This window comes from Berghia stephanieae, chromosome 1 (assembly GCF_034508935.2).
Source record: "Berghia stephanieae isolate SIO BIC M18660-M18661 chromosome 1, UCSD_Bste_1.3, whole genome shotgun sequence".
NCBI classification, from domain to species: Eukaryota; Metazoa; Mollusca; class Gastropoda; order Nudibranchia; family Aeolidiidae; genus Berghia; species Berghia stephanieae.
This window is the reverse complement of record NC_088360.1, coordinates 96,406,892-96,432,633: the sequence shown is the minus strand read 5'-3', so window position 1 is coordinate 96,432,633 and position 25,742 is coordinate 96,406,892. Positions and strand designations below refer to the sequence as shown.

The following is a 25,742-nucleotide window of genomic DNA, read 5'->3' as shown; positions in this document are numbered from 1 at the left end:
TTTTGTAGATTCCTGTCACATTGGTTTATTCAAACTGTTAGAAAAATCACACCTTTGAAGAATATTTATTTGAATACAAATATGAAAATGTTTAATCATATAAAGTGCTGGATAAAGTACGTAAAATGAGAGAGAGAGAGAGAGAGAGAGAGAAGAGAGAGGAGAGAGGGGGGGGGGGGGGGGGGGTGAGGGTGGAGAGGCTCTATTTAAAAAGCATTCAGAATATTTTTCTATTTATTTTCCCAGAATTTCATTTTACTCTTCCACCTGACATTATACCATTATACTAGGTACCACAATAAATGTCATTTTTGTGGCAGAAAGAAAAACCCTATATATTTTGCGTCACGCGTAGAGAAAAGGACTATTTTTAAACCGGGTTATTCAAGCATTAATACCTCAGCCATTACTTACTTACTTATCCGAACCACTTGAGAAAAACGTCTGAAAATATTGGACCTCTTCCCTGGAGTACTCACTGCCAGTTGATGTGAATTACATGTCATTTCGTACGCTCATTATGTTAATATAGTATATGGAATATGCTATTTCATCATGCTGGATGGAGGCCAAAACATTTACTTTCGCTAGTGTTTTGAGGGAATTTCAACAGACTGGAGATTTAGTAAAGAATTTGTGTCTTGTTCAAATCTTGTTATCTTTCATATATCTAGTCACTGTGCTTTAAAATGTGTTTCACAAGTATGATAAATCTATTTAGTGTTTGGTTACATGACGTCAAAGTTGGATTATTTTCTTACCAATTGGCAAGCAATAAAAAGTGTGACTATCAGAATGCTTTATGAATAATATATAGTAAGAAAAATCAATTTTAAATATTAAAAAATTGTCTCTTGTGGTACCTAATCATACACAATTTATATCAATTTTTCATTAAAAATGGAGTGATAGTAAAGTGGTATACACACACATACACTCTCTCTCACTCTTTTTTTCTAACTCTCCACTTCACTCAATATCTTCATTCCTCAATTACTTAGTGATCAATACACAATTACAACCATGCATACGCTCATTTCACTCATGTAAATGGTCAGAATATCAGTGATGATAATGGCAATTTGTCAAAAAGGAGTAAAATGTATCAGTCTATCGGGCCAACTCAAGTCAAAATGCAAAAATTACATATACAATATGATAGTTACGTAACATTATATAATATACTTCTTTTGTAAATATCTAATGAATTGTCCTTTCGAGAAAATAATTTAAAAGGCTAACAAAATTAATCATTCTGCTATCTACATCAAGAGATGATAAATCTAAACAAAGGAAAAATAGTAAATTAAAAATAATTTGAACAATTGCTTTCCGAGTTGATCATCACCCTTGCTGATTGTAAAATTTAATCTTTCTATGACAAGATGACTTCTAAAAAAGCAACATGAAGATGATAGAAGAGTGGTTGAGATAGAGAGTCCAATCCCTACCCAACATCTGTTCATCCAAGGACACCAATGGCCTTGGTTTGTCTAGGCTGACATCATAAAAATTAGAGTGTCACCAAAATTTATGCAACTGAGCACAGGTGTCAAAATTTGATTCAAGGCAAGATGGTGATTTTTTCATCCGTTTACTGTGGAGCCACCTGAGTGCTTTTCATAGAAAAAGGTTTGACACTGCAAAAACAGTGGAACATTTCAAAGAAAATCCCAAAATTCTGCGGATCCGAGGAAGATCATCATCACTGTCATATAGCATAATATATCAAAAAATAAAAAATGGAAAATCCAATGGTGTTGATGATCTGACAATGTGTTTGACAGCCTGGATGGAAGTCTGTCAGTTGACAAGACCTAAACAAAGAAAAGACAATTATTTAACCATTTAAGTCAGGAATCTGTTAGAGTGAATCTCTAATCGATACTGTGAGATGAATGAAAGTTAGCAAATATAACCGAGTTTATCACTGTCCGATATCAGCCGCATTAAATGGACATTAATATTTAAGTGTTATCCAATCTGTTCCTACAAGAAATCTTATTATCGAAATAATTTATATATTTGTCATTAGAATGTTCCCTTCATCTTCAGACTTTGTTTAAAATATGTTTAAAAATGGAAAGCTTAAAGACATACTATTTATCTATCTATGCTAAGTGATGCTGAATGGTTTATTGCCTGTCTTGTGATATCTAATTTTCCGCTTATATGACGTATTGAGAATTGAGAGAAAGTTCAGATTGGCAATAAATATAGGACCAATGCCAAAGTAAGGTGTCTGAAGCACTTACCTAAGTAATCGTCCATTAGTGTGCCAATTGCAAACTGAAAATACAAAGATGAAAATAATGACAATGATACTCTTATTGGTCGAGAGTTTAGGAATTTAAAATTTGTTTTTGACTGAATGTAGAATAAATAACATTAGAAACATTTTATGGTATGAAATATTATAATTGATTAATGACTGGTTTTAAATATTGTCATAATTCGTATTTTCAAAGAAATTTGAAGGATTTACTCTTATTAGCCTTTAACCCATAACATAGTATATGAATATCCTGATGGATGAGCAATATTATATGATATAGATGGATATTGACATATTTACACCCATCTGCCAATTATTTGTTCTTGTCCATTCTTGAGATAGAGCTTTTATATAGTGCAATATCGACTTAATGTGCTCAGAACATTTTACAAGGGGTCCAATCCAACAGCAACTTATAACAAGTAGGATGGGGAGCTGCAAGGTCTGGGCCGACGTCCCGCTTGCTGAAAGGAAATAGATGTGCATTTCGAACCCAACACCTCTCATTTCCAGGTGCAATGATTGTCGCGTGATCCTGTCTCACCAGGATTACTGCATACGGCCTCTCGTGTATTATTGTGTCCATAACAGCAAATTCCAGTGGTATTCCATGTTTCTACAGACGCGACTGAGTCCCCGGCGGTATAACCGGGTTAGGGAGTAGGTGGGACCCCGTCCTCTTAAGGTGCAGGAGACAGAACCCACCAGTGAGTGGTACACGCTCTGCTCCTCACCCACCCACCTCACACTCATTCTGTAGTGTGGTGTCTTCTGTATGTCCTTACCTTTCTTAATCTACCCCTATAGCTCATACTTCTTCCTAGTGCTGTAACTTTAACACTCCTATACTCCCTCTTTGGTCGGCCTGTGGCCCATTTCTTCTGTATGACCATCTGTGATTGGATTGTAATCATGTATCCTTCTTAAAAAATGAGATTTTTAGGGGAAAGCACTGGTATCCATTTGTTTAAGGCCCACAGAATCTCTCATCGACACAAATGACCTGGGACGTGACGATCCTCTGTTTATGAAATGTGGCTCTTTAAGCAGAAAGAATAACTGAAATAGATAACTGCAAGCCAGGAAACAGTAAGTGGCGGGGAATGGGTGACCGTCAATCATGAAGGAAACTGTGGGAAAGACAGAATGAAGGCTACTTGGCTAAACCCTATAAAAATTAATTATATGAGGAACATGCATCTGAGGCTCAACTCCTGATGTTATTCAGCTGACAAGGAATACAGGTTAGGGTGGGAAGACAGACCAGAGACTCCCCAGCATGACAAATAGGTAGGATGAGACATGATGCCTGCAAAGTGCTACTACGATTTATTATGACAGACATTGCTGTTAGTGATCAAATATTCGTTTTATACCCGAGTGTGGTGAGAGAATGTCAGTAAAGAGAGTTGAGTTCAAGATGGCCTGTATAATTTTCAAATATATTCATGGCCTAGCACCAAAATAGCTGATGTCATTCATATTGGAGTGCCGGCCACCTCAGGCTCTCTGCTCGTCATAACACAACACTCGAGAAAGAAAAATGTTGAAAACAAAAATCTCAGAACATGCATTTTTTTTGCAGCACCATCAATCTGGCATTCTCTCTCAGTATTTACCCGAAGCGCTCATTCTGCTGAGTGCTTCAAGACTAGACTGAAGACAGAATATTTTAGATTAACTTCATATAACTTTCTTCAGATTACATTGGTAACAGCATGACCTACAGTTGTAACATTTAATTTTCTTAAAATTGTAACTTTTAATTTTCTATTTCTTCTTGTCTTGTAAAGCGCCATTGAACGCATTAGATGGTGATTGGCATTCTATAAATTTTATTATATTATTATTATTAATTCCAGGATTCAACTTTGCGCTGCCAGAGATCCACCCATCTAAAGGAGAGTATCATACTACACGACCACAAAGCAGCAAATCCTTTAATAACAACATTCACAATCAAATAACTGAATTTAATACAAGAAAGAGATTTTTCTTTTCTTCTCATGGTCAAGCTCCAGACAACTGCACACGTTTGCAGAATACTATAGGTGACAGTGCCCACGGTAAGATCTGGAAGGTACATTTTTTAATATTTTGACCGTTTAAAATCTTTAAATCATCATTTTCCCTCTATAACCTGTTATATTGATGTATCGTAATTATTGGTATCAGGGGTGAGAATGACTGGTCACAAAAAAGGAGGAAATTTTTCATCGTGAAGATCATGACCCATTCACGCGACCATAACCTTTAAATTTGAATTACACTCAAATTTAGTGAGATGCGATCCAAAATTTGTCTTGCAGCAATTTCTGACACACCTCGTGGAATTTCAAAAGTTGAAAGTGTAATTACAACATTCGGTGGTTGTAGCAGGGATGATGATGTGGTGGTGGTTGTAGTAATAACAGTGGTAGGGTTGATGAGGTTGTGATTGTAGTAGTAGTATGGATGATGATGTGGTGGTAGTTGTAGTAGTAGTGGTGGTAGGGATGATGTTGTGGTGGTTGTAGTTGTAGTGGTGGTAGGGATGATGGTTTGGTGGTGGTTGTAGTAGTGGTGGTGGTAGGGATGGCGGTTGCAGTTGTAGTAGTGGTAGTAGGGTTGATGGTGTGGTGGTGGTTGTAGTAGTAGAGATGGTAGGGATGATGGTGTGGTGGTGGTTGTAGTAGTAGTGGTGGTAGGGATGATGGTGTGATGGTGGTTGAAGTAGTGGTAGTAGGGTTGATGATGTGGTGGTGGTTGAAGTAGTGGTAGAAGGGTTGATGATGTGGTGGTGGTTGTAGTAGTAGTAGTTGTGGTAGGAATGATGATGTGGTGGTAGTTGTGGTAGTGGTGCTAGGGGTGGTGTGGTAGTGGTGGTAGGGATGATGATGTGGTGGTGATTGTAGTAGTGGTGGTGGTGGGGATGATGATATGATGGTGGTTGTAGTAGTAGTGGTGGTGGTAGGGATGATATGGTGCTATTTGTAGTAGTAGTGGTGGTAGGGATGATGGTGTGATGGTGGTGGTTGAAGTAGTGGTAGTAGGGTTGATGATGTGGTGGTGGTTGTAGTAGTAGTTGTGGTAGGAATGATGAGGTGTGTTGTGGTAGTTGTGCTAGGGATGATGTGGTGGTAGGGGTGATGTGGTGCTATTTGTAGTAGTAGTTGTGGTAGGGATAATGATGTGGTGGTGATTGTAATAGTAGCGGTGGTAGAGATGTTGATGTAGTGGTTTTGGTGAGTGTTTTTTTTATTCAGTGATGATAATAGCAATTTATCAAAAAGGAGGAACATTTCTCGGTCTATCGATCAAACACAAGCAAAGAAACCTAGTAGTTATTCAGCTTATAAATACAACCCAAGAATCTCTCAAATTTAAAGCCATAGTCCAAAGGTAAAAAGAACAAAGATTAAACTAAGCCAATCACCATTGCTTTGTTCTAATATATCATCTCTATATACCAGATGATTTAATGGATAGTTGCAAAAGAAAGAGAGAGAGGTAGGAGTGGGGGGGGGGAGAGACTTCTTTACCAGAAAGAAAGGCAAAGGGGAAAAAAAAAAAGAAAAAAAGAGAGAGAGAGAGAGAGAGAGAGAGAGAGAGAGAGAGAGAGAGAGAGAGAGAGAGAGAGAGAGAGAGAGAGAGAGAGAGAGAGAGAGAGAGAGAGAGAGAGAGAGAGAGAGAGAGAGAGAGAGAGAGAGAGATTAAAAAGGCAATAGGTACCTACAACAGGGGAAAAAAATCCAGACCTATTTGTCCATCCCCTTCCACCATCAACTAACTAATCAAAGAACACTACTGGTCTTCTGTGTCAATTGTGACATCTGGTGCCATACTGTCTGGCTCAACGTCATAAAAACGGGACCGTCACCAAATTTCACGAGACTGAGCACAGGTGTCAAAATATGACATAAGACATAATGGTGATTTTGTGGTTTTGAGGAAAATGTTTGACACGGCAAATTTGAAAAAGGAGGAAATGTGATGGGATGGGCGGAGATAAACTACCATTTAGGCGGAAATCCGCCTTTAGGCGGAAGATTCTCAGCCCTGACGGTATTCAAAGCAACATTGGACCTCCTGTCTGGGTGTGAGAGATGATCTTGGCACTTTGCCATCAATCACTTCATTTAAAAAAAACTGATCCAAACTTGTCTATTATGCACCTCTGCTCACACAATTTTGTGGTCAAAACCAGAAAACAAAAGCCAGGTATTAAATGATTGTCCTCTGGCACTTTTCCAATCTTTTCATTTCTTATCATTATTGATTTAACAGCTGCTTCACTCGGCTTTCAAATGACAATTTAACAGTAATTGCATGATTTCATCACAAACTCAATACTCTTCAACATGCTTCGCTTAATTTATCCATTTCATAAGGTCAAGGTGACCTGCCAGCCATGGGGCTGTCAACCCATAAGGCCATTAAAACATGTTTAGAACTATCAAAAAATGTGCATCCTATGTCAATAAAATCATTGCACTGGTGCCCAAATAACTGAATGCACTATTCTAAAACGACAATTTGACACCCTAGGGAAACTTACAATGTCTTTGGCATCCACTCTAGTTCCCACAATCTTGAGTCGAATCTCGTCCTCTTCTTGTATAACAACATCCTGAAAGAAATATTGTGTTGGAGTTAAGAATACCACTATAACAGAATTCTGCTAATGAATAAATTTGAAACAGTAAATCTGAGTCCTCTATTACATAAGAGACTTGAAATATAAGAGGGCATTCCTGAAACATCGACATCCTACATATTATTTCAAAATCATGCCAGTGTCTGTTTTCTATCTCTGTATATCAAAAATAAAACATGAAGGTCTTTCTATATCAAAATATATTTGACAATAGTTCCAACTCTAAATGTAATGATTAGTCGACAAAAACAGACATATGTCAGCCATGGGCATATCATCTGATCAAAGTATTCCTAATGACATTTGTTTTGTTTTTGTTTTTAAGGGTTTTACGGCACTTGCAACACGTTAAGGTCATATCAGCGCCAGTAAAAAGGAAGAAAATGGGATAGTAAAAAGTTCTAGAATTACAATTAAAGCACAAAAGAAAAGGTAAGACAAAGGGGAAATGGTTCAAATAAGGAACAGATGTAGATTCCAAGAGCACACCGTCAAAGTACTTAGTTTGAGATCACCTAAAAGTCTCATCCAGACACAAGCACAGGTCCCAACTAAGAGGAATACACTCAAATGTTTACCAATCATATAATATAATATGTAAACTAAACATAATACAATGCATAACAGAGAGATGATTTACAAGGAAAAAGATATCATCTCCCAAAACTATAACTATACATTCGACTGTTTCCCTCCCAAGGAACTCTGGCAAGGGTCAGGACAAAACTAAGTAATCTCATTCCAAGACAATGACAGGAAACAATTGGAAAACGGGTATGGGGGGATAGAAGACACAGCTTGTACCTCTCTGCCCACTATGGGAGGTCAGGATCCCCACCCAGAATAAAAACTATCATTACATTTGAGATTAATAGTCTTCTCACCTCTTCCTTTGTTTTATAACAAGGTGGGTTAGAGCCAGGATCAAATTCCATGTCTGCTGGGATTGACTGTGAAAAAAACCCAAAAAACTAATTGAACACAAGTCATATAAAATGAGGTCCCCAAGAGTGGAAGTAGAATGTGTGCCTCATAGGCAAAGGGACAAGGATTGATCACAAATGCTTACTCCCTGTCCACCCAGCAGTGATTGAGTAACAATTTCTGTTCGGTCTGACAGAGATGGGTTTATTCTCTATTTATAACGACAGAAAGCAGAGAAAACTCTGGCTCATATTTTGTTTTTGTTTTTTAGGTGTTTAACGGTGCTTTCGACACTGTTTAGGTCATTTAAGCGCCCGTTTCTGTCTTTTATCAATTTTCACACTCCTGCAGATACTTTAAAATTGTAAGCGGATCGACCAACTGGAACAGAGACTCAAAAGGTCAAATATATAATTACATTATGAACAAAAAGAGTCTAAACAAGTTTGCTTTGCTTTTGAGAAATTCATAGCACTGTTGGCAACTCAGGGGTAAGGTGTCTTGTCTTCTAGCAACGTGAAGTGAAGTTGAACATGATCTGTGACAACATGTGACAATGATTAAAAATATGTGACGTCGCGCGGAAGGTACATTTTGGACATTTGGACCTTTTGGTATTTCTGAATAGATCATTCTTTTCTCTTTAATTTGATACCTGTTTCATTAATGTATCATATTTTTTGGCTGAGTTATACAAGATTGAAATTGGGAGGTTCCTGCTGATCTCAGATCCAAAATTCAGAGAAATTTGCACTTAAAGATTTTACACACATCACCATAGCAACGGCATGTTATAATTCAGCTATCGTAATGAAATCTGGCATGCGTTTTATATAGCATGTGACTAACATGTGTGTCAAATTATATTTAATTTGGTCCATCAGCTTTTACACAACACTCGTTTTTGTAATGACTATATTTTTGTGAATTGACACTCGAGTGAAAAAATAAACCCAACAAATAGCACTCATAATTTTATCCATTTTAACAGTGCAATGTTTATTTAAAGTTAGCTGTGATATCGGCACTATTTCACAAGATCTGCAATTCTGGAAAGTCTTCACAAATTAACTGGCGAAAGTAGCCAAGGCATTACAGTCGATTGACTGAAAACCGAAAGGCCGTGAGCAAGTCAGACAATCTAACACTTCAAACTTGAAACAAAGGAATGAAAATAGTGTCAACTCAACCATAATTTCTCTTACTCAATCGATGTGTTCAAATTTGATTGAGCTATTGGCCGGGGGGGGGGGGGGGGGGGGCACTCATAAAGGAAAGAGTCCTCACCCACTCGGTTTTTTCTTTCTTTCATTTTCAACATCATCCTGCATGGGCCCCCTCTCTCTCTACTTCCTGTTCCATCATTCTCTTTTTCATTTCATAATCACTCTCTTCATTTTGTCTCGTCCTATTCACTATAGCTATCTTTTTCTATCGGTCTGTCCATTAACTCTTTTCTGTTAGTCTTCCTCTCCCCCGCCCCCTCACCCACTCCTTCTCCTTTACCGCTCGTCCTCTCTCTATCTGCCTCCTCCCTGTCCCAACAATCCCTTTAATTCCATAGTCAATCTTTTCATTTTATCTCGTCCTCCCGTCCTGGTAATCATCTATATCTATCTGTCTATCCATTAGCTCTTCATTTTATTCATCCCCAAATTCCATCCTCCCATCTCCAGTCAACACTCATTCAGCGAATCATTCGAGGCAAGCGCACGATCACGCTCACAACACCACAATCTCCTCGCCTCTGACGAGCTCAATACAATTATCGGCCGAATCTAACAAGTTAAATTATTCATTTGACAAAATATCTTGTAAAATTCAGTTTGAATTTCTTGCAACATCAACTCTAACAACAATCGTAAAGCGTAAGTGGCCATTTTGCATAACTTATGACCATGTGATTCCGAGGACCAATGAGAGAGAAGGATTCAAGGGGTTTTCCGTTGGTAACTATGCAATGGCCTACTTCTGTTTACATAATTGGAATTTGACTACCCTCTTTCGGGGTTATAATTTGACCACAAGATGGGGTCAATGGGCTAAAAATAGCATTGCGAAGGCAGGAATGGAGTTCCCCTTTGAGAAAAAGTTATAGGTTACCAGATTGGCGTCCTTTTGCTAAGCTTAAAGAGTCGTCAACGAACGTCAAAATGATCCCTCTTTCAATGGGTGAAAACAGGGTATACTCTCTTTAAAGATTAAATTTATATACTTTAAGACTGTTTTTAATGAAAAAGGTACGATTTTATGATAGAAAAATACATTAAAAAGTCAAAAATTGAAAAAACGCATTATGACTATTTTAGTCACTTTTCAAATATAATGGCCGTTTTCTCAGTTAAGCGAGATGTACCTTCCGGACTGAACCGTCGTGCGACATCACTTATAGGGAATGAGATTAGCGGAAGAGTAGCGTCTCTTGATTGGACGTCACCCATAGTCTGTGACATCACCGGCGGAAAAGTTATTAGAGAGAGAATGTCATGTTGGCTGTGCGCATGCCGCCGGTGATGTCACAGACTATGGGTGACATCCAATCAAGGGACGCTACTCTTCCGCTAATCTCATTCCCTATAGGATACTTTAAAAATATCAACCCTCTTGACTCAAAAGTTAAAATATGAAAGTATAAGTAAAGAAAGATGATTTGAACCATATGAAATGGAAACAAGATTCCACATTCTTAAGAAAGCACATAGGAAGAATTATAAAAGTTCTATGAACATACTCTTAACTATGAAAATGTGTAATGTCAATGCTTACATGAATTTATTTGAAAGACGGGAATGAAGAAGTTTTTTTTTTTCTTAAATAAAAACAATATCAAAGACAAACAACTTACATGACGAGAAATAAAACAAGACAAAGGACCAATTTCTGTAAATAAGCCAACCTGCAGTTGATGAGAGAGAAAAATAAAGTACTTTACACTCATAAACAATCATTGAAAATATAATCAAGGAAATATTAAATCTAAAATGTTGGAATTAAATTTTTACAATATAGCAAAGTATTCAAACACTGTTACAAAAACTTGTATGCAAATTTCAATCCTACTATTCTATCTGCGAATATTCAGCACCTGACCAAACGCTGAAATTTATTATTCTTCAATTTTCAAAAGCTGTGTTTTTCAAACATGAATATTGACTTATAACCCACTGATCACCAGTGTTTTAAAATCTTTGTAAAATCTGTCACTGTCAACTACTACTACAAACTGGTATAATAATTACATCTGGTTCGACTAGATGATGAAAAGAGAATTTATAGGTCAAATATGAAACTTGATTTTACTTTATTTGTTTTATTGAGGGGGAGGAATGCAGTTTCTAAAACTGAAAAGAACAAATACTACGAGACTTAGTGTCTCTTCTTGTCACAAAATTCAAGCAATCTTAAACATGGCCAGTGGCCATATGGGTGACAGTGATCATCGAAAAGTCTGGTCCTGAAGTTTTGTCCTTGGGGAATGAACAAAACACACATTGCCCAACTCAACTCAGGTGTAAATGAGTACCAGGCTTTAATAGGGACGATTATTGCAAGAGTGTTAGTACAAAAAGAGTGCTGACAGGTGACTTGTACAGTATGAAGTGGAAATATGATTACATATGACCTGCTGGGGGAAGAAATAAAATAATGTAAAGTGCATTGACGATGGTAAATTAATTGAATTCACTATATAAGTGTTCATTAACTATCTGTCATCTGCATTTTTTGCGGCCGCAAATGTCAATTTGCGGCTGCAAATATCAGGGCAAATTTCCCAAAATTTGCCACGATTTGCCAATCGTGGCAAATTTTGGGAAAATTGGCAAATCTCGTGGCAAATTTTGGGGAAAAAAAAGAAACGAAAACAAAATTACGAAAAAAAAGTGCGAAACTTGAGAAATGTTGCAGCTTTGCCTGGGCCCAAACCAAGGGAAGCTACTCTCTATGGATAATGATCCTTTAAAATCTTTGTAACAACGCTATTCTTAGTCATTTCATTAAATTAATAAATGCAGCCTCCTTAAATGTAATAAATTGTCTTTTATATATATATTTTTCTGTATCGCATGTTAATTTTTACTGAAACGCTTAGTTCTCCTCGGCAAATTTTGGTCTTTTTGGCAAATTTCTTGGCAAATTTTGGGGTTTCTTTTGGCAAATTTTAGGTCCCAATTTGGCAAAAAATGCAGATGACAGAACTATGCTATTCAAACTTTGAATTGACTGCTCTACATCTGCTTCATCCATCCGTTCTTCTTCTTCTTCTTTCAGCTTATCCCGCAGTTTGCAGGGTTGCCATAATGAATGCCACATCTCCATGCATCTCGATTCAGCGCATCATCTTCCTCCAGGCCCAGTTCTTTCATATCATCCTTTACCTTATCCCATCATCTAGTCTTTGGGCATCCCTTTTTCCTCTTTCCCTCTATTTGTAAGTCCAATACTTTCCTTCCCACGTACTCCCTCTCTCGTCTCTTTACATGTACGAACCATTTCAATCTATCTTTATTGATACATTCTTCACTTCAGTCAACCTTCGTATTCGTTCATTTCTCACTTTATCACTTTGAAGGATGATGCTTCATTATTACATTGGAATGACGAATCTCAATTGAATATTTCATAAGGTGTCATAACAATATTAGCTGAGGTCTCTATCATATTAATAAATCCACAGATTTAAATAGTCTCTAAAAGCCTTGACCATACCTTATTGACCTGTGTCACCACAGCATCCAATACTTCCCCCTTGAAAGGTCGGAAAACGATGGCTCTGTACTTGACAGGATAGATAACAAATCCACGGCTTGGTTGAATGTGTCCACTGCCAATATTATCTATGGATGTCACAGCAATGATAAATCCATACCTGCATTGTTATACAAAATAAAAACAGCATGAGAAAGAAATTTTATCAACATTAAAATCATGCTTCTTCTAAAGAAATGGCGGTAGTATTAAAGATGAAATCATTTAATTTTCTTTTAATTTTTTTTTTCTTCAAAAATAGAATTAGCATTTTAGATTATGAAAAGAATATAATATATATAAAAGTAATGCAAGCTACATCAAAACTGATAAGACTCTGACTAAAAATAGAGAGTGTTTTTCTGACCTCTCTGCCCACCCAGCAATAACTGGGATACATGGGTCAGTTAGATCTAACAAAATGTTCATTACGATAGAAAATCATCTAAAAAGTAGCAAACAATTGTTACTATCCATCGAATGGTAGAATTCGGGATAAACTTAACATCTGTGAGCCTTATGGTTCTGAAGGACTGCTTTGATTGATCTTTTTACACTAAACATGTGTGACATTCAGTTTAATGGTTTACCCAGCCATAACAACCATCATAATGAGTACTTATTCACTTACTTTCCAGTGCATGTACCCTCAACTTCTGTGAACAACTTTTGTCTGACAATGGTCAAAAGATTTGGTCCAAAGTAACGGGGATGCAATAGAATCTCGTGCTCTAAAGACACCTGCATGTATAAAAGCAAATAAATAAAAATGTAAAAAGACTGGTTGGATGTTGGTTTGGAAATGATGATGACGACGACGACGATGATGATGATGATGATGACGATGATGATGATCTGGGTGTAAGGGAGATTTAATGATTTTTTTAAAAAGGCCCATGAGAGTCAGTCACTGTGACTTTCCAAAGAAAAACAGTGACACAAGTAATGCTCTGATGAATTCTAAATACAAAGACAGAATGATCTATTCAGTCATCCAGTGATTGTTCTAGCTATATATATATATATATATATATATATATATATATATATATATATATATATATATATATATATATATATATATATATATATATATATATGTTTTGTCTTTGTGTGTGGGGCCAGGACTGTAATAGATGTGTGATACAGCTCCGAAATTAATAACAATAATTTAAAAATTAGACTCGCATAAAATATTAAAGAGAAAAAACATTATAAATTTTTAAAAATCAAAATAAAGTTGTACCATAAAGAGAAATAACCCATTTATGTTAATATTTATTGTCAATACAGTCCTTGATTGAAAGCTTCATTGTCAAGATGTTGACTCTATTTTATTTTCACATAACATTTTTTTAAAAACAAGAAGTAGAAGCTTAAATGAGATCTGAGACCATTTGAAGTATAAATAAATAAGCTTATATGTATAATTCAATGCCAATCTTCAAAAATGATGTGAAAAGTTTTAGTGAAAACCAGTGTTTCATAACCACCTGTAAGATAAAAAAATATGGTACAAAATGTGATGCATCAGCTGGTTTATTTGACATAAACAGATCAAATTTATGACAGAAAAGTGACACATGTGTATTGTCACCTTTGAAATAAAATTATAGTCCGTTCCAAGTCACTTGCGCATGGAACATTGCATATTCTTCAAAAATTATAAAATGTGGTGATGTGATTTTTTGTGTGCAGGCTTATATTTTAAGTGACGTTATAAACTTTGATCCTTTCATCATTAGCAATAAAATGTGACTCTTAAAATCTTTATAGTGGTAGATGGCTTCGACTGTAGAGTTACCCTCTCCCGGCCAGGTGGAGTTGTCGTACCAGCAAGGTTGAGGGTTCGGCATCCCCATCGTCACGAAGTTTCAAAATTTTCTATTATCTTCTGGCACTTGTCTATTCACTTCATTTCTTGTTAATAATAGAGAGTATTTATATTGTACCTCACAGCATTGAAAACAGGGTCGTAATTTATCTTTATTTATTATCTTATTATTTATTAAGAAATGCATAATTAAAATAACTTATTAATTTGAACTCTCCAATCCGAGTTCCTGGTTGTATGCCATCTGTTAAAGTATTGCTATTTTCTGCATGCCATGAAACAGAATTCTATTAATATATCCCTCATTTTGACAATTTTTGTATTTTTAATCCATATTATATTATCAGTTTTTATGACTGCAGAAATCACAACAGTAAATGACACCTTTGGATTTAACTATAATTTATAACAATTGTTCACGTCAAGTGTTTACGTACAAAGTGTTCAATTTGCTGTGTCATTTTGAACCCAGGGTGGCAACGTTAGTGAGTAGTGCACATAAATCTTGTGAAAAGTAAACCCTTGCTCAAGCCTGTTGGGAGTTCAGTGATCGTAATCACAACAGAATTACCAGATTATTTGACACCCGAGTCGCGCATGTGCATGTTGAGAATTAGCTACCCTCAACAATTTCCGTTGTGTGAATTTATCAGCATTGCGGTAGGGCTAAATGGCTCTCTGATGGCAGGAACTAATCAAAATACTTATAGATGAATTGATGCAAACAATGAAAAATTCGAATATAAACCCTTCATCCACATAACAAAATAAATAAATTGTTGAAACAAATAAACAGAATGTAGGATGCGCTCCTTGTTGGATGGAGTCTGAATGAGACAAAAGCCTGATGTGCAGAGGGCGAGAGGAAGGTGTGATACTACATACTTATTTGTAGCACTAGATATCGCCCCGCATGTTGGTAATCGCAAAAGCTATTTTTTCTTAAACAGGGAAAGCCCTAGCCTATATATTGATTTTTTTTTTTTCCGGCTAATGTGCAATGTACATTTAAATTAAAATAAAAGTGACATAATTCATATTTCGAAAAAAACAAAACAAATCCGCCCTCTAAACAGACATGATTAAATATCTCCACAAGTCAGGTGGACCTGTAGTGTAGTGGTCAAGCTGTTTGACTCTTGATTGGAAGTTTATGCATTCAGAGCCCAACGGGGACTTTTTTTTTCAATTTCAATTTATTCATTTTTTTTTTAAATTTCCTTTATTTTTTAAAGAATATTTATTGATTTGTTAAATATCATTGTTCTTATTATTATCATTCTTTCATCTTTATCTTTTTTTTCTTTTATTAATTTGTCATTACCATTTTCATCAGTATACTTTTACAATGTTTTACTATAATATAATAATTATTCTATTTCCTGTCCTTACTATTATTACTATATTATTATCATTATATTATTATTATTATTATTATTATTATTATTATTTATTATTATTATATACTATTTTATTATTATTATATACTATTTTTATTATTATTATTATTATTATTATTATTATTATTATATACTATTTTTATTATTTATTATTATTATTATTATTATTATTATTATTATATACTATTTTTATTATATATTTATTTATTATTATTATTATTATTATTATTATTATTATTATTATATATTATTATTATTATTATTAAATACTATTTTTATTATTATTATTTATTATTATTATTATTATTATTTACTATTTTTATTATTATTATTATTATTACCATTATTATTAATACTATTATTATTATTCTTTGCAGTAGTAGTAGTAGTAGTAGTAGTAGTAGTAGTAGTAGTAGTAGTAGTAGTAGTAGTATTAGTAGTAGTAGTAGTAACATTCTCAGGCAAATAAACTACACTGTTGTCACAATAATAACCATATGAAAGTCATTACAATGAGGGCCAAAATTTCTGAGTGACCTAACACGACTTATCAGGTAATAAAAGATATTGCTCTCACAAAACGACACCTAACGCCTGCCTATTTGTAGGTATGATGATATGAGCTCATTGTTGTAATGGAAAAATCAAAATAATGATCCTTATAACAATGTTTTGAAAAACCCTATAAATATGTAAGGTTGTCAGGCCTGCTTATAAGACATGCAAGGAGGGGGATGTTTGGTATAGGTCAGTGAGCAGAGAAGTGAAAAATTTCAGGATACGAAGATTATATTACAGTCGACTCCGCTTAATCGCACGATTGTGCGATTAAGCGGAGACGCTAAAAATAGCATCTAAGCACCAGCTTTCATGTAGGACCCTCTGAGTTATCTAAGAGCTTGGGACCGTCATGTTCAAGACATGTTTAGCAAGTGCGGTAGGAGTATCACAGGATGCAGGATTACTGCAATTAACTCTTTGCCAGTGACACTGATTTTTTGTTTTCAAATAATAGTTTCCACTTATATAATTTTTTAATGCAGAAAAAAATGTTTCCACCATAAGAGCAGTAAGGATATTGATAAAAAGTGCTTTGAGCACATTGGGTGGATAGTGCGCTTTATAAAAGCTCAAGTTTTTAAATTGTATTACTGTTGTTTGTCTTTTGATGAAAACAGTAAGATTTTATTTCAGGTCCAAGTAGGATTGAAATTCGCCTTTGAAAGGTTGAGTTTTATTTGGGTGTTTTTTCAGGGTTTTTTTTTTCAAATGTGGCTATGCTGTTTCTTTTTGTTTTGGTGGTGTTTTTATGCACCTCCGCTGGAGGTGTACAAAAACGCACCACTTTTATGCACCTCCATTTTAGGTGTACAAAAACGCACCGTTTTTATGCATCTCCATTGGCGGTGATGGTATATTAATGAAAATGTTGCTGCATACGTCCATAAAAATCAAAAGGAAAAAGAAACATGGCAGACAAATACTGATCTCAAATAAATAAATAATTTTAGAAAATTATAATCTAAATTTTTTAAAAAACATGATAAAAAGTTTTTGAAAAAAAAAAAAAAAAAAAAAAAATAAAGATGTCATTATCAATAAAGTAAATTAAAAAATATACATATGTCTACAATGGGAATCGAACCCGGTACTTTCAAGGTTAGAGTCCGACAGCTTGTCCACTGCGCTATGGAGCCACCTGACTGTTCATCACATTTAATAAGGTCTTTGTAAAACATTATTTTACTTTCAATGCAACTTCTATTTTGTGGTTTTATATTTCGATTTTTAAAATTATTATTATTTTTATATAAATTTATTAACAAAACCATCCTAAAGATGTCACAATATAAATTTCGCCATGTCCAAATACAGAAACACAATATCACTGATGAAATTGGGTGGGATGCCCATGCGTGACGGAGGTGTATAAAAACGATCCGCTAAGATTGATACACCGTCAACGGAGGTGCATAAAAACACTACGTTTTGTTTTTCTAACTGGCAAGCTATCGCTGTACTTCCCCACATGACATGCACACACAAAATGATACATCTAGGTCACAAAATGAGACAACTAGGTCACAAATATAGACATCTCGGCTTCGTTTGTGCCATGACAAACTGTTTAAGAAAGGAGAAAAGAGTTCACCAGGAAATTATCGGCCTGTCAGCCTTACAAGTGTGATATGCAAAGTTATGGAAGGAATTGTTAGAGACAGTCTGATTGACCATCTGACCTCAAATGAACTGTTATCAGGTTGCCAACATGGCTTTGTGTCTGGGCGTTCATGTGTAACCAACTTGTTAGCTACCCTAGAAGACTGGACATCTCTATTAGACAGTGGGTCTTCCGTAGACGCCATTTACCTAGATTTTTCAAAGGCATTTGACTCTGTACCGCATGAGCGCCTAAAGGTCAAACTGAGGGCACTTGGAGTTCAAGGTGAAGTACTTGCATGGATTGTTAATTTTCTTACGGGCAAGCGTCAACGAGTTTGTGTTAACGGACAGTTGTCTGATTGGGCATGTGTAAGGAGTGGGGTGCCACAAGGCAGTGTGCTTGGACCATCACTTTTCGTAGCATTTATCAATGATTTACCAGAGACTGTATCAGGCTTGTGTTCTATGTATGCAGATGATACGAAAGTGTATGGTGAGGCTGACAGTGAGGTTGATATAAAGAGACTTCAGAGTGATCTTGATAGTTTGGTCGATTGGGCTGATACTTGGCAGCTAAAGTTTAATGCCGACAAATGCAAAGTGCTCCATTTAGGAAAAAAAAAACAGAAAGCAACCTACAAAATGAGAAAACATGGGAGTGAGGAGATAATTGATTTACAAGAGACAACATTGGAGAAAGATCTGGGAGTTCATATGGACCCAGAGCTCAAGTTTTCACAGCATTTGGAAAGGCAGGTCAACAAAGCTAACAGAATGCTTGGACTGATAAGAAGATCTTTTGACTATCTTGACTGTGACACTATGAAGTTAATGTTTGCAGCTTTGGTCCGACCACATTTGGAGTTCGGAAACTGTGTATGGGCACCTTATCTTGAAAAGGATAGAAGCTTATAGAGAGTGTGCTTAGGCGAGCAACAAAGGTCATTGGTGGACTCAAGGACTTGAGTTATGAACAGCGCCTGAAAAGAGTAGGACTACCAAGTATGGTCTATCGGCGTTTGAGAGGTGATATGATTGAGACTTATAAGTTCACACATTGCTTGTACGCGACTCAGGATAGGCTGTTCACAGTAGACAAAAAATCAGTCACCAGGGCCACTCATATAAACTTCTGAAACCCAGAGTTAAAACCACCCTTCGACAGAACTTTTTTACACAGAGAGTAATTGAACGTTGGAACGCATTGCCAGCAAATGTCGTTGAAGCGCCGAGTGTCAATGCTTTCAAGAATAGATTAGATGCTGTGATGGAAAGTTATGTGCATAGTGAAGAAGTGCCTCCCACCCAAAATATCTATGATCAAAAGATCAGTAGAGAAAGTGTAGTGTAGGCTAGCCCCTGATCACAAGATCAGGTAGGGAAATGCATTAGATCAGTTGTGAACAAGACATTCAGTGACTGGAAAGACTCGGCGACAGGCCAGTGGCCTTATCAAGCGACGTCGATACCTTCTATTCTATTTAGGCACTTGCAAGAATTTTTCAAAATAGTGATATCGGTATTAATTTAGCGTAGAAAAATAAAGGGGAGTGAAACATTTACTAAAGTGAAAAAATTATCGCTCTATCTCAACTAGTTAAAAAGTTATGACCTTTAATGTGGTGAAAAATCTCTATAGAAGCTTAGAGGAAAATATGTGACCAAAACACAGCAACCCAATGGATAATCAAGTATAATTCAGAAACGGCTTCAGATACAACTTTGAAATTTTTACATGTGGTAATTCAACATCTCTGTAATACATTGCAAACAGAAAAATATTTATTTATTGAGAGAGAAAGGTATAGTTTAGAGCTGAATCAAGGAAAAATAGATCACGACATGCAAATGAATGACCTATTGGAATTTTGGAAAAGTCGACAATTAAATATTTATTCACATGTAGATAGACCAAATACACCACTGAATCGGCGTCATTTAGTTGTTCACTTTGAATTTTTCAAAATGAAAATAGACCTCATAAAAGCAGAGATATGGACTGATAAATGTTTGAGGTGGTGTATTAGTGTTTAAAATGATCGAAAATAGGTGATTTTAAAAACTTCCGCTCCCCCGTTCCCCTAAATTGGACAGACGTCCGTCAAAGGATGAAAAACGTCAAAATCAACAGTGAAAAATCAATCGGAAAAAAAAGGAAGAGAATTGTAAATTATAAAATGAATGCATGGACATGAAAACGCCAATTAATTGAATAATTTAAAACAAAAATAACTTCCATAAATGGAATATATTGTAAGATATAAAGATATAAAGTTTTGATGTGGATTGACAAAGTTATCTCTCAAACGCAGCAGACGACAGGAAGTGAATCAGTATAAGAAAATGGCAGCTTCTGTAAACAATCGAGGCCAATTACTGTTTTTTGGGGAGCTCTAACTTTTGAGTGCAAACATATTTTGCTCTGAAATTTTTAGAGAAGCTACTTTAATATGTGTCTCAGAAGGACTTGTTTTTATTAAGAAGGACCATCTCTGGTTTAAAAGTTATAAGCGTTTAAACACATATACTCTCTTTACACAAAGATTTCTCAAAATCATGATATTAGAAGATAATATTAGCATCATTGTATGTAGAATTTTATGCCCTTTCCAATGATATATAATAATACATGCCATTTCATTCCATTGAGAAAGAAGAATGAACATTTTAAAATCACTCCTAAATTTTTTCCCCTCAAAAACGGAAACAGAAATCCTCGCCTGTTTTCAACTCACGAGAGCTACTTCTTGCAAGTGCCTATTCTATTCTATGACAAAACAAACTGAAGACCTTTCCAATAACAGACTTGGTATTTGCAAGACCCTCAGAAACCAATTCTCGATACAGCTCTTGTGGCACATTTCAAGGCACATTTTGGCGATAGCTTTTGAACCATTTGAGATATCAGAATAATTTTGTGTTTTCATATTTCAAGCCCTGCCCTTACTTTTTATTTTGAGACCGTGCCGTATACAACCGTATTCATCACTCACTCAATGAAATCTTTGTATTTTCAATTTTTTGAAGTACCTATAGTAATGCTATTAGTAATTAGAAGCGTCTTTGTGTTAACAACACATATATTTCACATTAAAAGGGAATCTAACAACATAAAATAGATAATAAATTGAGCTTACGTGATAAAACATCTTTTCAGGATTCAAGACTGAAGAAGAAGCGATAATGAAACTTATGGTGGATTGATTATGTTTTCTACACACAAGAGAGCTTCATTTCATTTTTATTAAGTTGCTGGGTAGAATATCTTATTGTTTATAGTCGAATATTTTTTATCACACTAAAGCAGATGTAGAATTTGCTCAAAGTATGAATCCGAATCTAAATTTGACCCTGCAGAATATTTTTTGACATTCTCCTTGGGTTACGAATGTAAACAACATGGCGTCGGAATGAATATTGTAGAATAGTATTAAATTATGTGGGAAACTGACAATATTTGGGCAAGGAGGCCCGATCAAGTTTACCAGAATGAAAACAAACGACCTTACTCATCTGAATCACGATATACATGGGCAGGACCTATCAATCCTCAGGTAGGAATAGCATTTTAGCACAAACATTACGACAGACCGCTGTGGCTCTCGACTCTCGGCTCTAATAGACTAATAGTATTAAGTAGAGCGACATGTGTTCCTGCTAGGTATCGCTCAGAAATCTTCTATCTGATCGCATTGACTTTGTTTATTGTTGTGACATAGCAATGATAAAACATGATAAAAGTGTACTGATGAAAATGATAATGACAAATAAATGAAAAAAAAAAAAAATGAGTATGAGTGAGTTCACCGTAGAGGGCCGGTGGCCCGTTGATGGTCTTTGGATCGGTCTCCACCAACTTGTGGAGATCGAAAGGCTGGCTTCAATGGGAAATCGGTACTGTATTTTAGATCCTGCAGGAAACTGTCAATTTGGCTTTTAAAGCTGTTTATGCTTGGCGCTATAACTATTTTTTTCAGGCAGGCTTTTCCACGTCTCAACAGTTCGCCGACTAAAGATTTTTTTTCGGATGTTTAAACGGCAATTTTGTTTGGCAAGTTTAAAGCAATTGCCACTTGTTCTTTTGTCCTTGTTAAATGTGAGGTAATCTTCTACTTTTACTTTGTATAGACCGTTGGTCAATTTATAAGTTTCAATTAGATCTCCTCTTGGTCTTCTGTACATGAGGCTATGGAGGTCCAATGCTCTGAGTCTATCTTCGTAGCTGAGGTTTGAATTTTCGGGAAGAAGTTTAGTGGCTCGAGGTTGGACATTTTCAATGAGTTAAGCATCTGATTTATTGATGGGAGACCATACACAGTTTCCATATTCCAAGTGTGATCATATTAGACTTTTAAAAAGAGTGGTTAATAGGGGTTTGTCTATATAGTCGAAAGATCTTCTGACAAGTCCCAGGATTCTATTTGCTTTGTTAACATGCCTTTCACAGTGCTGGCTAAAATTCAATTTTGGGTCCACATACACCAAGGTCTTATCACATACAGTACTTTCCAATTTTTTTTTTTTTTGGAAGAAAATCAAAGAAAAAAAGTAAGAAGAACAATGATAAATAAACAAATCAATAAAAAGCTTTTAAAAAATAAAGGAAATTTTTAAAAATAATATCAGCAATGAAACAAATAAATAGAAGTAACAGAAAGGAATAAATAATTTTTTTTAAAAGTTGTCACCGCTGGGATTTGAACCTAGGACCTTCCAATCAAGAGTCAAACAGCTCAACCACTACGCTACAGATCCACCCAACTTTTGGAGATATTTATCATGTACATTAGAAGAATTTTTTAAAAATTTGAATTATGCCACTTCTGCTTTGTTATTTTTAAAATGTAAATTGCATATTAGCAGAAAAAAAAAGGTTTAAATTTAAAGATGTTTTCCTTTTATAATTTTAACTACTCTATTTTTGTGATTTAAAAATGCTGGAGCGATATTTAGTGTTATGTTAGGTGTCGCTCTATCAGAGCAATATCTAGTGTTGTGTTAGGTGTCGCTCTATTAGAGCGATATCAAACTTCGTAAACATTACTTGTAACTCATTGTGACATGATTGTCGTGAGAGTAGACTGTAGATAAATAAACGTCCATTTGGATTTGGCACCCAGTGTTGAGCTGATTAATGGTCTAGTGACTGTGACCCGATTTTTATTATAAATGAGTTTAATGATTTATATCTCCTTTTCTCCAGAAGGAATTAACCTATCATTTGTTTGAGAGAGGTGATTTTTCACACTACCAGTGTCACCAGATCAATCCATATAAGTATAAGATTTCAGAATATTCCCACAACTTATTGAGATTTATTTAAAAACACACTAGTTCAAAATATTACAAAGAAAGAATAGATTGACACAGATATTAATTAATGAGAAAATCAGTTCATTTTAATTCTTTCTTTCTTTCTTTTTTTTTTTAGTTTGTTCGTTTGTTTGCTCGTTGCGAGAATTTTTTTTAATGAACGGAAACTCTTTAGGCACACAGTGAGGCAAAGTCCTGAAACTTTTGCCTACAGATTAATAGGAAAAGCGAATCAAAGGAAGACTAGCAACAATCTTTCCACTGACCCTCTCAACAATTTTAAGTGACTGAAAAAAAACCCCAAAAAAACAAACAAAATAAACTATTCAAATACCATAAACATTGTACTGCCTGCCGCTTATAATGATCTAAGACAACAGTCCTTATTTTGATCAATAAATCTCCAAAAATAACAAATTTGGTTTTAATAACTTAAATGTTTCAAGACGGTGCACAATAAAAAAAGTTTACCAATTTATGACCACTATAAGAGAAGTTTCAAAAATAAGTAAAATTAAAAAACAAAAAAAAAAAAAAAACAGAACAGAGGCATAAACAGTACAGAAACTTGAATTGCCCAAAACAGGAGAGTATTGCAAACATTTTTTATTTAAATCCAAAGACAATACTGAAAAAAGAAAACCAACTGTATAATGCTGCTTATAACAGTTGTTTGGTTGGGGTTTTCTTTCACGTCACAGTTCTAAATTCATTCTACTCCATAACATTTTGACATAATAAAAGGCTCAAAGCCTAATCACCCTGATATAATACCTTTTATGATGCAGCGGGTCTCGTGTGAATTCTGATGTAACAGCATTTTTTCAACTTAACCTAAAATGTTGGTGGACAATCAAGAATCCCAACAACCACAGCATCTCTTTGAATCCCTTTGTAATATAAGTTTGATTCAATTTGATTTTAATACCCAAGATATTGAATGGAATGCTACCATGTGGTCATATTAAATTTTTATATTGAGAATTTACTGCATTTACTGCTTTTTTGTTTTGGCATGGATTTCAACCAATCATGTTTGAGGTTATATTATATTTGATCCAGTTTTGAAGATATTTAACTAAAAATTTTGACTCTTTTTTATCATTGCAAATAGATTTATTATTTGCCTTTTTTTTACACCTCCTTTATTTTACAGCTTTACGGAGACCATCTGAGACAGTTGAGTCATGAGACAGAAAGAAACATACAGAGGCTTGAAAAGAGCAAAGGCATCCCATCGCATTCATTCTATAGATCTCTTGGGATCAACATCAGGGAAAAAACCAGTAAATAAATTGCATGAATGAATTTTATTTTCTAACCCAGCAGTTCTCAATATTTTGCGCTGATGGACTGATAAAATTGAATATAGTTTGTAGACCATTAATAAAAACAATGATGAACATTTTCAAATTGCAATAAGCACTTTTTATTTGACATGCTTCTTTATCCATTTTTTCAAAGATTAAAAATATTAAAAATATAATCAACATCTTCAGACAACTCTGATCACCCCACTTTTTAAGAAACCCTCTTTAAATTTTGCGTCCCAATCCCAGCAAGAAATCTGGGCTCAAACTCAAAGTCTGATAATCACATTCTTGTGAAGACAAAATTGACTCGTAAAATCGGTGATCATGCTTTTGAATCTTTGGCACTCCTTATCTGGAACTCTCTTCCAATATATATATCAGAGACATTAATTATGCAGATTTCTTTTTTAAAAATCATCGTAAAACTAAAACATTTCTTTTAATATGTAACACTCTAGAATTATATTTCTTTGTTTCATACTGCATATTTGAGTGGTTGTTTATTTGAGTGAACGTTGTCACATTACTGTTAAGCACTTTAATTTGAGCTAGTTGAGATACGAGGTAAGGGGCTATATAAAAACCATATATTATTATCTCTATTTAACATATACTTTTTCCCCTGTGATTTTTTTTTTCAGAACTTCTCTCATTGCCACATTGATTTGTTATTATAAATATCAATAAAATCACATAAATTGTACATTAAAATCGTTGAAATCTCGACAAAGGGGTTTTAATAACACATACACTTTTCGACTAGTATTGGGATCAAAGTTTAATCTCTTTTTACTGAATCTTAAGTTACAAAGGGACTTCATTGCTCAATTCATTAGTAATGACAGAGAATGTTAAATACACCCCTGTACCACACGTCATTCCATTAGAGCATGAGAAGTAAAGGAGATGCTATGCTATGCTGCTATGTAGAACTAGAAGAGTATCTGTACTTCATTTCTTAAAACTAATATATACATCTCCTTCCGAACTGACTACTAAGTTGTATCACCACAAATCCCTGCCAACAGACGTCAAAGACAGTTTGAAACGATGTGTAAAGGCCCGTCAATAGCATACAAAGGAGGCACACATGACTTCATCTTAATCAAGTGGTTGGCCACTCTCGTGGGGTTTTTTT

General features: G+C 35.1%; 2 protein-coding genes across 3 annotated transcripts in view; one reads left to right on the top strand and one right to left on the bottom strand.

Annotated features, from left to right (window-relative positions):
- LOC144962458 (DNA-directed RNA polymerase II subunit RPB7) lies at positions 1–21,200 on the bottom strand. The gene is made up of 8 exons (XM_078895418.1): positions 21,116–21,200; positions 13,213–13,322; positions 12,543–12,702; positions 10,681–10,731; positions 7,796–7,861; positions 6,813–6,884; positions 2,256–2,289; positions 1–1,817 (listed from the first exon to the last, which is right to left on the bottom strand). The coding sequence occupies exons 1-8, from the start codon at positions 21,125–21,127 to the stop codon at positions 1,804–1,806; spliced, it is 519 nt and encodes a 172-aa protein (XP_078751544.1). The 5' UTR covers positions 21,128–21,200; the 3' UTR covers positions 1–1,803.
- An 89-nt stretch (positions 21,201–21,289) lies between these two features.
- Positions 21,290–25,742, top strand: part of LOC144962457 (lipoxygenase homology domain-containing protein 1-like) — a 37,296-nt gene continuing 32,843 nt past the window's right edge. Inside the window, exons 1-2 of one of the 2 annotated variants that reach the window (XM_078895415.1) lie at positions 21,290–21,532; positions 24,448–24,577. In XM_078895415.1, the coding sequence (XP_078751541.1) occupies positions 21,416–21,532; positions 24,448–24,577 (247 nt within the window). In that variant the 5' untranslated portion in view covers positions 21,290–21,415. The remainder of the gene's footprint in view (positions 21,533–24,447; positions 24,578–25,742) is intronic. The other variant, XM_078895416.1, reaches the window with a different exon arrangement.

Bases quoted from the DNA above. Each gene is read 5' to 3' on its own strand.
- LOC144962458 (XM_078895418.1), bottom strand. The intron at 12,703-13,212 runs GTAAGTGAATAA...ATAACAATGCAG, and splicing joins GAGGGTACATGCACTGGAAA to GTATGGATTTATCATTGCTG. The intron at 6,885-7,795 runs GTGAGAAGACTA...TATTTCTTTCAG, and splicing joins GTTATAAAACAAAGGAAGAG to GATGTTGTTATACAAGAAGA.